Genomic DNA, 13,565 nt, shown 5'->3' with positions numbered 1-13,565 from the left:
TAATGTGTGTCACATTTGTTTGTCAGTACTTACTGAAAATCTATAAAGGAACACCTATTACCCCAGGAGCACATCTTCATAAGTCATTCTCCTTCAATAACTTTGCAAATATAAATTGAAGGGTTATTGATCACACTAACAATGTCAACAGGAAAGGCCAAGGTTGATTAACACATTTAATCAAATGTGATGGAGTCGTGATCCTAATATCACAGGATTTACTGTATGAGCTTGTGTGGCTGTTCTCGCCTCCTCTGTTGTGCAGTCATGGATGTAGACCAATTATGAGATGAATCCTATTAAGCTTGGTTATTTAAGAAGTTGTCTTTCCTCAAACTTGTTAAACGGCGTAATCAAAATATTGCCTTAAGCTCATTACTCCCAATAAGTATTGTAGACGCAAGTAAATATGTCTCTGTCTCATCTGTGCTGCTTTGCCCTTCTTCATGATTCATTGGTAATTAGCTTTTATTCTTTGAATCATGTCTTTTCTTCTTTTGTAGGCTATTTGACTTAGTGCGGACAGTGTACCCATCTCTCTGTAATGATTCATTCTCTTAATCCCATGTTTTAATGTGATGTTTAGTCCGACTTTTCAGTTTAGATTTCAGCAGGCTTTTGGACAGTGAGGCCAACACAAGATTAGATTTTTGTCTGTATACCACCAGTTTGCTACCCCTCATTTTTATTACAGCAGCGTACGGTGCTAATAACCGTGTTTCTCGGTAACTGAAGTGTCTTTTTTTGTGCAATATTGTTACTGAAAAATGCCCACTAAAGTTAAGTATAGACCAACATTTAAAATGTCAGCCTATTGTGCTTGCCTCCAACCATATCAAATACTTGTGTCTCCTTATGTGGGATTTCAGAGGAGAAGGCGACAGGAGTTTACTATTATGATGACATTTGTTTTGGTCCAAAAGCACTGCACCCAAAGGTCACAGGCTCATAATGACTGTTTGCTGCTGTGAAAATACATATAGTTGAAATGTCATGACATTATTATAGCAGTATTTCATCAGGCGCTGTCATATTTACGCACTGAACATTCGTTAATGTGAAACACTGGTCGGGCACAGAGTAACAGCAATGGAATCACACTCCGACAGATTTACTATCAGCCGTGATGGATGAACAGAGAAGGGGCAGAATATTCTATTTGTTTAATAAGTGCTCAGAGGTTATAGATGAAACAGCCATTAATTTCTTAGACTTTTACCCATTCTGCCACTGATGATGGGGATAATGACAAAAGCAGCAAGACGATGTCTAACTAAAAACAAATTAAGAAAAAGGAGCACATTCTTGCTTATAGTAGAAAGAAAAAATCATAGCCTACACAAGTTTAAGTCAAATATGACTGTATCTTATCATGTCATCTGGCTTTCCATTATACGTCAGAATAATGACAATACTAAAATGAAGTTTCTGGGTGCCACTTAAAACTGCACTCTTCACAGATTATTTTACTGAAAAATGGTACCAGTGGTAATAAAGGTAATAATTTTACACTTTGGTTTTTGTATAGAACTCACAAACAAGCAGTGATTGCTGAGAATACAAGTGACAGAAGAAGTTGATGACAATAAGATGTTTACATTTGTTTTTTTAAGATTATTTTTTGGGGGTTTTTCCCGTTATTATTGACAGTCCAAAGTCCAAAATCACCCCCATGCATCATCAGATATTAAGGAAACATTCTAAGTTGAAATACTACATTTTCTGACAACAATGCTAATTCCAGTATTTTCTCCTTTTGAAAATGTACGTTCCTTAATGGAATTTCTGTTTGTGTTTTGGCCTGTGTGTTGATATCTATTGCCCAGTTTGACAGTCAGGCTGGGTTGCCAGACATGCTGTACCTGGAAAAACTTAACCCAGTGCTACAGCTGTAACATCAGTACAGCCCTTAGTAAGACAACAAAAAGTTACAGTTTATTGTGACAAGGTTTTCATTCTGATCACACTCACTTGACAACTAGCTGCTAGGATGTCATTTGCATCCACAGTGGCATATCAATGAAAAAAGCTTGTGGCTAGATTTTCTGCCATAGCGGGTAGTTAAAGATTCTCTCAACAGCCACAATAGTGTCTCAGTAGCACCAGACATAGCACACAACTGGCTCTTGCAACAGTGTCTATTCTATGAGCTGTCTCTGTCTAAAAAGTCTTATTAGAGACATTTAATGTCACTTCAGTGTCCAAGTCGCACAGCTGCTGGGAGCTCTATAGAGAAGACTTTCAGTCCACTTCCTCAAAATGCAATGGATGCAGTGTAGTCTATCTAACTGTCACTCGTCCTCTTGTTTTTTCTAAATGACCCAATTGACCCAAAATCAGCCATTCCGGCCCAAAGAATGAGTCCTGTCAATAGCACACTTTCATCTGAGGCCGGCAGAACTCAGACAGGGCTGCTCTGTTTTGTTGTGGTTTGGGTGGAGCAGAGGTGGCAGTAGTTAACAGAACCCTTGATCCAAATCGACCGGCTCCAGAAAATTGGCTGAAGAAGTGGCTCATTTCCCCCAACACATGCGCTGAATGGAGTCTGGCCTCTTGACTGGCAGAGTTGTCCACAGATTATTCAGACCGTAGGTCCTCTGCAACCATGGAGGAGTCATGCATATGAAGACCTGATTGATAGAAAAGTGATTGCAAATAGAATCATTTAAATTATTATTTTTGGATTCAAAAACATGAGATTAGTGCAGTCTTTTTACTTTGTGTCAGACTTTGCCTTAGGAATTTAGATAAACTTGAATGGAAGCACCAACCATGATCTAATCCTCCCATACTGTGTTTACTCTTGAGCCATAAAATATAATTACATCTTGGATTTAAAAAAATGCATTACTCTTTTTGTGGTATTTAAGGCTGAGTCACTGAGCTATGGCCTGTGTGTGTGTGTGTGTGTGTGTGTGTGTGTGTGTGTGTGTGTGTGTGTGTGTGTGTGCGTACACATTTTCTTTTCTTTTTTTAACAAATAGGAACCAGCACAGTGTCAGGGGTAAGCCAGGGTCATGCTATAAAGTATTTTTTTTTAAGTGGGGAGTTGGATTTTGGCCTCTTATTCAAAGGCAGAATACGAGAGAAGACTGCATCTTACAGCAAGCCTCTCTTAAACTCAGAGAGGCTTCTTAGAGATGTGGTATTATAATAGTATAACCAGACAAACAGCTGGCTGTCCCGTTGAATCATCAACCAAACCAAGAAAACACTGCAACCAAGAGTAATTTGGTTGAAGAAGCCTGTTTTAGTAATTGTATTGACATTGGACTTTAGGCAGCTGCTCTGTTTGTGTGATTTATGCTGCTAATGACTCTAAATGGGTTCCCTGATTCTATTTGTAGCTCCTGAAGGTTTTGCTCATATATATATTGTGTTTCGCAGCAGATGTAAACCAAACCAAACATAATGAGATGGGTATTGTTTTTAGTCTGTTCGCATTATTTGCATATCAGCAGGAACAACATTGCCAAACCTCTCTGGTTTGCATTTTAATGGTGCCCTTTGATGCTCTGTCCTATACTTTTTGGCAGTTCTTGTATTTATTTATTAGAAAAAAATGTTATTGTTTTTGTTTCTTAACTCAAGGGATCCTCCTGTTACTAACAATCAAAATCCTTTTTTCTTGGTACGATCTGGGCCACATCGGCGTCCCGTCAATGCCTATTCTTCCTCTTTCCAGTATAAACTTTCTTTTTCTTACGCCACCTAATTCATCCTCTTCATTTTCTGTGTTGTAGCTGACAAATTTGACAGAGATCCACGATCAGATCAGCGGGATGGCTCGGTGTCCCTACAACCCCCTCCACAACTCCACCGCCCTCATCACCTCCAGCGGGGAGCTTTATGCTGCCACAGCCATGGACTTCTCTGGGCGAGACCCCGCCATCTACCGCAGCCTGGGTGGCCTGCCACCGCTGCGCACTGCCCAGTACAACTCCAAGTGGCTGAACGGTAGGGGAGTGACCAAGTTTAGAGTCCAGATATAGATAGGGATGTTACTGTATGTAAATGCATGTAAAAAAAAAAAAATTAAATAGAAAGAAACACAATGAAGGAGAAAATTGTCTTTTTGCTTTCCCCTGTCACAGCTATTAAACATCAACACTGCAGCTTTTGGAGGTTCAGTATTTTGCTCAAAGATACTTAAGCATGGCAGATGCTTGACTTAACTAACATGGGAATAGGAATCTGTCTCTGCTGAATGAAGGGTTGTCCTCTGCCTCAAATCCCCACTGTGTGAGCCAAAGAGTGTAGCCAATGTAGCCGGAAAACAGGATCCTCTCTTTATAATTGTCATTTTGCATTTCATCAGTAAAAACACTTAAGTTACCAAGCAACTAAAAAATCTTTATTCATCTCACCCTTTATTTGAGGAGCATGAAATGGTTCAGTCGTCCAAAATCAATGTCTCTTTCCCTGACACCTCAGAGACGCACTTCAAGCACAACGCTCCTCAGTGCACATTGGAGAACTTCAGACAGCTTAAGGTGTCCAGCCTACAGAGGAGCAGGTCAATCAGTATCTTGTCAGCAAGTGACTTTTATCTGATTTCCATTTAAGCTAAATTGAAACAATAAATTAAAAGCTACCACATACAATGCGTTGCAGCAATCTTCTGGGATAAGGTTTATTAACTAATTTTATGGCAGATTGATTTTTGTTCCTCTGTCTCCCCCTGCCCTCCAAAGGTGCAGAGGAGAGGAGGGGTGAAATGAGGATGGTGGGGGACACTTTCATTTAAAGGTGAATTAAATCACTGTCAGCGAGATTAAAGTGTGCAGTTTAGATCCAATAATGTCATACACAAAGATGAACGCCTTGCCTGTTACAGTGTTGTGGAGGTCGCATGTGTCAGATAGGGTGAGAGCTACTACGCTACACCTGTTATGGTCATTTCTCATTCTAACCTTTAGGTTTGGGGAGTGAAAAATGAGTTTTCTTACTACAACACAACGTTATTAATAACATGGCCTGTAGTTATTAATCCTAATCACCTGCTGTTGTGTGGGCCTCATGCTCACGAACACTACAAGTCATCAGTCATAACACATACCCATTCGCTCTCCCACTCACACTTACTCCCACAGCTATATTGGTTTTTTTTCCAGTATTTCTGCTTTCTTTTTCTGCACTTCATCTTTCTCTAAGATCTCTGCATTTCTGTGTCTTCTTAGTCACACTTATTTCCCTCATCTCTTGCCACCTCTCCTTCAACAGAACCAAACTTTGTCTCCTCCTACGATATCGCAAACTTCACCTACTTCTTCTTCCGGGAAAATGCAGTGGAGCATGACTGTGGCCGGACAGTATTTTCCCGCGCAGGGCGTGTATGTAAGAACGACATCGGCGGTCGCTTCCTCCTGGAGGACACATGGACCACCTTCATGAAAGCCAGGCTAAACTGCTCTCGACCGGGGGAAATCCCCTTCAACTACAACGAGCTGCAGGGAACGTTTTACCTGCCTGAGTTGGAGCTGCTCTACGGCATTTTTACTACCAACGTGTGAGTAATATGAGATTTTACAAATGTACAATAAACATTAATTCTTTTTTTACATTCTTATGCATTCCCCCAGCCTGCCTATGGTTTGCCAGTGGCTAGAAATGGCGATAGGTGCAAACCCGAGCCCTGGGTATCCTGCCCCTTTTGAGGTCATATGGGGCAAGGTTACCTCCCCTTTTTCTGCTTTGCCCACCCAGTGAATTTGGCCCACCCATGAGAGAGAGACATCATGGCTTCCAAACGAGCAAAGCCAAAAGCCAAGATTTGTCTCAGCTGTAGCTAGCAAATTAAGCTAAAACTAACGGGAACAAGAGCCCTTTGAAATTTCCATCTACACAGTTTGTGTGTTGATAAATTTCTTTTCTTTTCTCACCCTGAATGATTTTCACAAATTGTTCTCCACTCCCTGAAATAAATATGTAAAATAAAGCATAGTAAGGATTATTATGTGTTATTTTGCATCTTTATTTGCAGTTTCTTTAAACAAAATCAACCCTTTGTAAATAATCAGATTAAGCCAATAACCAAGTTGTTAGAAGTTGTTTTCTACAGTCATTCCAGTTCCACTTATATTCCGCGCATATTTGTCAGTCTGTGTACTTTGCATTGTGAATGATGAACAAAAGTTGATGAACATGCCAAGTAATATCGTCAGATTTTTCTTTCATTTTTGTTTTAAATGCACCCACAGAAGAGCTTCATGTATAATTCACAGTGTGTTCAGCATCACATTGTCAGTTGTGTAAACAAACAAACTGTGATTGTATTAAGTGGCATGTGACCTTTTTGTAGCATGCACACTGAGCATGTACAATTGAGTGATACACGACAGCCATGTTTACATAGTCATGTACATCTTAAATAGAATTTCCAGTAGAAACACTCAAACCTGCTAAAAACAAGATTGCTTCTAGTACTATCTAACATTTGAATCCATTAGAAGAAGCATATCATCACCATTAAAGTGTAAACTGTATGCACATGTGAGATGTAGGAGATGGGATGCATCCATGGATGAAAACTATTATTTTCTATTTTCACAAACACCATCAATTTTTTTCTTCTTTTTGTAACTTTTTCCTTCTCGCACACGTACAGACCATTATTAAAAGCTGAGTAATCTATTCTTTATGGGCAATGCCTTTACATTGCTGAAAAAAAAGTCTTTTGAAGGGTATTGGAAACATTTCCCCCTGCAGGCACAGAGTTTAATGAACAGCCGCATTGGATTATAATTCACATCGCCCTAGTCTCTCAGTTTAAGTTGAGAGTTAATACTCTCATTCTTTACTCTCTCGTCTCAGGGAGGAGACCCGTACTTGTTGAAACTGACAGCTTAAAAAGCCAAAGCTGTATTTCAGCCAAGAAATCTGTACAGTTAATCAGACCGGCCGAACAGCTTAATTGTGTCCTGTTGCTGGATTTATATTCCAATAATGACGATCACTTACGCCTGCATCTGCGTCTGTCTGCCCACTGTTTGATTTGTATTGTTGGCTGAGAGCAATACAAACACACAGAGGTTAGCTTAACAACTAAATCTGAGCAGTTTTCTTCTAGTGGTATAGTGTGCTTTTCTAAATTCCTTTCATCCAAAACTTTCCTTTGTTTCTCCCTCTATCTTCCCTTTCGTCCTCTTACCACCTTTGTTGGGTCTCTCTTCCCTTTATTTCTGTTCCTGACATACAGAAACAGCATTGCTGCCTCAGCGGTGTGTGCCTTCAATCTCAGTGCCATATCACAGGTTTTCAACGGGCCCTTCAAGTACCAGGAGAACTCACGGTCAGCATGGCTGCCCTACCCCAACCCTAACCCCGACTTTCAGGTAACAAAACTACTGTATTGCCCTGGCCATTTATTATATTATTTTTTAATTTTTTAAATCAACAGACAAATATTGTAGAACCATGATTGAGCTTAACATGCTAACATGCTGAAAATGACACGTTTACCAATAAGCACTAAACACAGAGTACAGCTGAGACTGTTAGAAATGGCGTATCAAAGTGCTTGGCAAACACATTATGTTACTCCGATTCCTCCTGAAGGGGACATGAATATCTGTACCAAATGTTATAGCAATCCCTGCCATCCAGTAGATGTCATTTCATGTTTTATATTTCACATCTCAGTTTCCCCTAGAGGAAAAGTCTGCCTCTCTAAAGGCAGACGGATTCATCCTCTGGGGACCATCAATGTCCGTACAAAGAGATTTTTCTGTCTTGACCAATTTTTGGATCGACCAACAGCCCGAAATTGGCATCACTACATTTGTGCTGCGAGCATGGCTAAAAACACGTTCACTAGGGCAGTTTATGGAGTGTGAGCTAATTCTTAATGATCATTTGTTCATGCTTGAGGTCATTTAGTCCCAACACACTGACAACAGAGACAAAAATGTTGTGTGTTTGGGTGCCTGCCTAAGGAAATGTATGCCTGTGATGTGTATGTGTGTTCACACTGATGAGCCTGTCTCAGAATCCCAACAAGCTCTTCACACTCATTAATTTCCTCCCTCTATCAATCATCCCCCTCTCTACTCATGAACGGACACATTACGACCGCTCGTTATAAAATCCAGTGATTTTTTAAATGGCACAATCACTCCTTTAAGATGTTGCATTCTGTGAACTGTAGTCCCTTTCTAATAAACTATCCTTGTTTTGCACAAGTGGCACTTTATGTTTATACTCTGTCCTAAATCTGGGAGGGGCAAACCAAGCAGTGCTTGGACACCTTATTCCGATTTTCTGCGCTACTTGATACTGATGACACGGAGGGAATGTTTTATTAGCCGAAGTTGGCTCTCAGTTGGTTCGGGCTTAGCAAATAAAAAGGGAGCTAATCCACGCACCTCTATATAAGTGGTTGAATTCCCTCTGAGGTCTGGCTGCCAGCGGGTGACACACACCTCACTTCCACACGTTTTCCATCATAGGCCCACAAGGATGTTTTCCGTCAAGCCAGCAGCTGTGTGTGCATTGGCGATGGCTGTTATCGAGAAGTCACACACTTTGTCTACAATGACAAATGTGTGATGCAGAAAATAGTGGATGAAATGTTCATGCAGAAAAAAATGCTGTCTCTGGCAGTTTACTAAGCACAGACACATGGACCTGTAACTAAGATAGTGTTTCACCGCTGTCACACGTTCATATATCTACATGTCGGAAATTCACTTACCTTCAAGAAAACCAATTTTCTCTATCCGGCCAGTGCTGACCACCGATTTATTCTGCTCAACATACTGTTGGTACACAACATAGCGGTTTCAATATACAATACGCTTTTATGAGGCTGTGTTCCTGAAGGATAAACCAGCATCAGTTCTTCCTCTCCATCTGCATCTCTCCACTTCAGCTAAGGCACAATTGCTGCTCCTCACCACTGGCCCGATGCACACTTTATCTAGGTTTAAGTGACATCTTCATCAAGCATTTGTCAATGTTGGAGGTTAAGATTTACGAGCAGAGGATTTATGGCCTGCCTGGGGCTTTTTCGCCCTTTGTGCACACACCTACAGATCCTACCGTAGGGAGACAAGCACCTAAAGCCACCATACACGTACATATCTAATGCACACGTACATATCTAATGCACACAAATACTCCCACAAAAGTAGAGGTTTGTTCTTTGCTGCTAAATAGGAATAATTATCAATGTGAACTCATCACTCAACACATAAACACTGGTCATTGATTGAGAGCTTAATTTTCCATCTGTCTGCAGAGAAAAATCCCCCTATTTATTTGAACCACAGGGATTGATCCGGCTGGATTTTTTTCAGCCTATGAGTCATGTTTATTGGATGTTAGGAGCTAATACCATCTCTTTGTTGGATAGGTTTTCTGTCATAGTGCAACCACGTACTTACTGTACAATCGCAATCATGTCAAGCTCTTAATGCAGAAAATATGTTAAGAGTCTGGGCCAAATGCTGTTGGAATGCTTTTTTATCTTTAGAATTTTCAAGTGCAACAAACAAGAAATAAATTATAATTTCATTTTCAATGACCCATTTTACAAAAAAGCCCATTTAGCAAAAAACATGCTGTGATACAACCATATTTCTCGAAGGTACTTATGATGCCAGCACAGCACAGTGCGCTGATGATGAACAAGACAGATGAGTGTTGGATGGGCCGTCAGCCAAATGATGGTTCTGTCCCTCACCTTGACTGTACTGAGGAAATCACCGCATTTGTCTCTCTACACATTCACCGATGTTGTAGACCCTCACTGGCCAGTGCTTTACTTTGTCTCACGGTGGCAGAAATACAATCGTGCAGACACTAAGACACATGCATGCAATGCAAGGACAAACCACAAAAGGAAACCAGGCATTTGGTATTACATAGCCCTCACCTCACATGCATGCACGCACTCACGCACACACACAGTCGTGTCTGGCTATCTTTGTGGGGACCAGTCATTGACATAATGCATTCCCTAGTCCCTTACCCTAACCTTAACCATCAAACCTAAATGCCTAACCTTGTCCCTTACCCTTACCCTAACCATAACCTAGCTCTAACCCTACTCCTAAAACCAAGTCTTAATCCTCAAAAAGCCCTTTGACGTTATGGGGACCAGCATTTTTTCCCCACAAAGCTGTCAGGTCCCCATAAGTATACTGTATTCACAGTTTTTGGTCCCCACAAATGTAACTAAACCTGGCCCACACACACAAACACACTCTACATGTCTGTGCCATAAGCAAGAGGCACATTCAAGGCACATACACAAAGTATTGCATTTTCCTGTCCTTCAGGGCTTTAATTTCCCACATCCTGATGTGGCGAGGGCACTGATCCGTTGCCCATCCCGGGGAAGCCCACCATGTTTCTCATCTGTCAGCCAAGGGAAGGCCAGGGATTTATCCGTATAAAGTATCCAGGCTGTTGCTACTGTACTGTGGCAAGTCAGCAGAAACTAATCGGCACCCAAGGTCCAGTCTCAGCTTAGTACGGCGAGGTTGCATCAGTTAGCCTCGAGCAAATCCGTGCACTGCATCTGCGATACTATGTTTAAAACAAACACAGTTCCAGTCATTTGGGTAAGTCTAATTGTCGAGCACGGCTTATTTTCGTTTTCTCTGCTCTGTGTCTTGAGGGCCTTTTCTTTGTGGTCGGGGCCTCAATCCACAATCTTCACCCAAGCCAGGGACCTCTTTCACAGAGGACGACATGCGTGGTTAGCTTCACTCATCCAGCTCTGCCTTAGCTGGACTGGCTTTGTCCCATTGTGCTTCTTGGAAAAAGACTTTCTAACATTGCATTCTGCATTCCTAACCTTAAAAGTATGAACATTGTACCTTTTCTGTGATTAGTGACAACACACTTCTTATGTAATACAATGGGTTTTTAAATGGTTTCTAGACTACATTTCATACACAAACGTATTCCTTGACAGTTTTTTAAAGTCATCTAAACAAATTGAGAGGCAAAGTTTTCCCTTGAAGTTAGTTATTAGTATGCCATTACTGCTACAATGGGTCATGATAATTCATCATCTCTCTGATAGCACTGTTTTAATAATGCTTGTTGAAACCTCTTTCAGCTTAAAAAGTAATTTTCAAGCTAATTTAAAAGTGCCATAGATCATTTGTGCTGTTCTTTTCCAGATAAAAAAATATCAACTACAAAAATGAACACATCACATAACATAAACCTCCAGTATTACATAAATATAAACCTACTTATTTCCCTTGTTTTACTCCCATTTGGAGAAGCTTCATTATGTTGAGCACCTTTTAAAAAATCAAGTAGGGGAAATTTCATACAGTACATATTAGATATTTCCCATTATAACCAAGTGCTGTGGCACTGACTCTGCTTCAATAGGAAAACTCTACTGGGACACACAACAAGTCAACTGTAGCTTATAAATGAATATGTGGCAATAAAATCTACCTATTTGTATGAGAGATATATATTGCAGTTGGACTGTTTTCTAACATTTTGAGTGCAAGTAATTTTTTGGAGTCCTTTGTTTGAATATTTTGGCTGCATTTACATTTTCTTCTGTAATAGTATGAATGGCAATAATTGAGCTCTGAATTTAAAAACATTTCTAAGATATTAGCTTATTTAGGGGTATAAAAATGAGCATGCAGACACATTACAAAACTCACTTGAAATATATATGTATATGAGGAAATATCTAGAAAAAAGAGATAACTACTTGCTCAGTCAAACATTAATTCAGTCGTCTTCCATCAGCCATGGTGCATTGACTACAAAGCCTTAAGGTTGTGAGGATAGCGAGCCATCGCAAAAAGCCAGCAATCAACTTTTTAGCCCTGTGCATTTAATTGTTCAATCCCTCTCTTTTCTCATCTCTTGTGGTACTTCTTGGGGAAAATTAAGCATATTAACGTAGCTTTTCATCCTTTTCAAGAGCTTAGAGCTTTTTTATGTCAATCTTTTTATTTGCTGTCTCCCCCAGTGCGGCACCATTGACTCCGGCTCCTACGTGAACCTGACTGAAAGAAATCTGCAGGACGCTCAGAAGTTTTTGCTGATGCATGAGGTGGTCCAACCCGTGGTTCCCGTGCCCTACTTCATGGAGGACAACGTGCGCTTCACCCATGTGGCAGTGGATGTGGTGCAGGGGAAAGACATGCTGTTTCACATCATATACTTGGCTACTGGTGGGTTCTTGGCACTGTGTCTATTCATTGTGTTGCTTTTTTCACAGGTTTAATGTGGACAGGCTTGGGTGGGAAAAAGCAGATTTCACATTCTAAGGACCAATCAGAATTTTGCAATTATGGATTCAAAATGTAATGACAGTTGTCTGGTTGTTTACCTTTGTTGCAGCACTGTCAGTCACATCTGATCAAATCACTCCCACATAGTCTTGAAGCAGCAAGTTAAGATACATTAGATTTTTAGGGGTGTTCAACTCTCTAAATTTAAGCTTCAGTTGTGACTTACATTGTCATGACTATTAATAGATTTTGGTGGCTTTAAGCCTTTTTAAGTGTACATAAAAAATGCCTTTAAGAAGAAGAATATAAACAACAGATCCGGATTTCTGAGGAGGCTACAAAGCTTAGTGTTCTAACCCAAGTTTGATCATTCTTTCCCTCCGTCTGTCCTCCATGCGCATATGAAAGAACACACACATCGTAGACACTATTAAACAGCCCACAGCCATGTGTCAAAATAAAGCAGATGGGTATTTAATTACCTACGCACATACAGCTCTGATTTAACCCTTACACATTCTTTCCTGTCTGAACTGCATGGCACCTGCTTATCAGTAGACTGTTTGTTCACACTGGTGGGACAATATGTGATGTTAGACTTGGCAAAGTGCTGAAAACAGTATCAACTTGACTCCAGATACACACCGGCGTTTGGTGTCTGTTTTGTATTATGATATAACATACACTATGGATTAGAAACGGATGTTCTGAACAGAATATGAACGTAGTGACCCACTTCACTATGCTAATGTAGCATGGCCCCACTGGGAAATGTCAACATGATCTTTCTATTGTTAGTCAGTGTTATTTTAGGATATCACACATGCAAGCGGACCAGGCGCACGCACACGCACATGCACTTGCACATGCACACAACCTGTTCCAGATCACTGGCTCTATGCTTGGCATCTCCCTCAAAAACTCCCCACTCATTGTTTGCGTGGTGCTGTGATCAATGTAGCGTCGGACCAGAACTGCCCACACTGCAGTTCCCCAGACACTAACCAGACGCTAATGAAAACATCTAAAACCCTGCCAAGGCCATTGGGTAGCACACATACTGTACCTAATCACATGCTATTATTAACGCTTAAACGTTCCCCGCTGATTGGGGCCATTGTAGAAAACCTGGTAGCTCCAACTAGGGATCCTAAGATGTCAAGGTGTGAATTTTTGTTCAAAAATGTGGCTTGTAACAAATCACCCCCTTTGTTATTCAGGCCTCATTAGTGATTTCAGCCCTGCAGTTCCCGACCCAACTCCATAAAAAAAACTCCATGTAGCGCTTCCCCGACTTGTCTATGAACTGAACCACAGTGAAGTCAACTCTCCATGAAATTAGCA

The 13,565-nt window shown here is 40.7% G+C and overlaps 1 protein-coding gene across 3 annotated transcripts in view; it reads left to right on the top strand.

The window, feature by feature from the left end:
* Window positions 1-13,565, top strand: part of sema5a (sema domain, seven thrombospondin repeats (type 1 and type 1-like), transmembrane domain (TM) and short cytoplasmic domain, (semaphorin) 5A) — a 111,804-nt gene that overhangs the window by 56,772 nt on the left and 41,467 nt on the right. For all 3 annotated transcript variants that reach the window (XR_004655273.1, XR_004655272.1, XM_034862117.1), the window contains exons 7-10: window positions 3,744-3,957; window positions 5,224-5,509; window positions 7,199-7,334; window positions 11,957-12,161. Coding sequence is in view for 1 of the 3 variants with exons in the window: in XM_034862117.1 (XP_034718008.1) it covers window positions 3,744-3,957; window positions 5,224-5,509; window positions 7,199-7,334; window positions 11,957-12,161 (841 nt within the window). In the remaining 2 variants the exon portion in view is untranslated. The remainder of the gene's footprint in view (window positions 1-3,743; window positions 3,958-5,223; window positions 5,510-7,198; window positions 7,335-11,956; window positions 12,162-13,565) is intronic.

The sequence above is a fragment of the Etheostoma cragini genome, chromosome 22, assembly GCF_013103735.1.
Source record: "Etheostoma cragini isolate CJK2018 chromosome 22, CSU_Ecrag_1.0, whole genome shotgun sequence".
NCBI classification, from domain to species: Eukaryota; Metazoa; Chordata; class Actinopteri; order Perciformes; family Percidae; genus Etheostoma; species Etheostoma cragini.
This window is presented reverse-complemented; position numbering and strand designations above follow the sequence as displayed.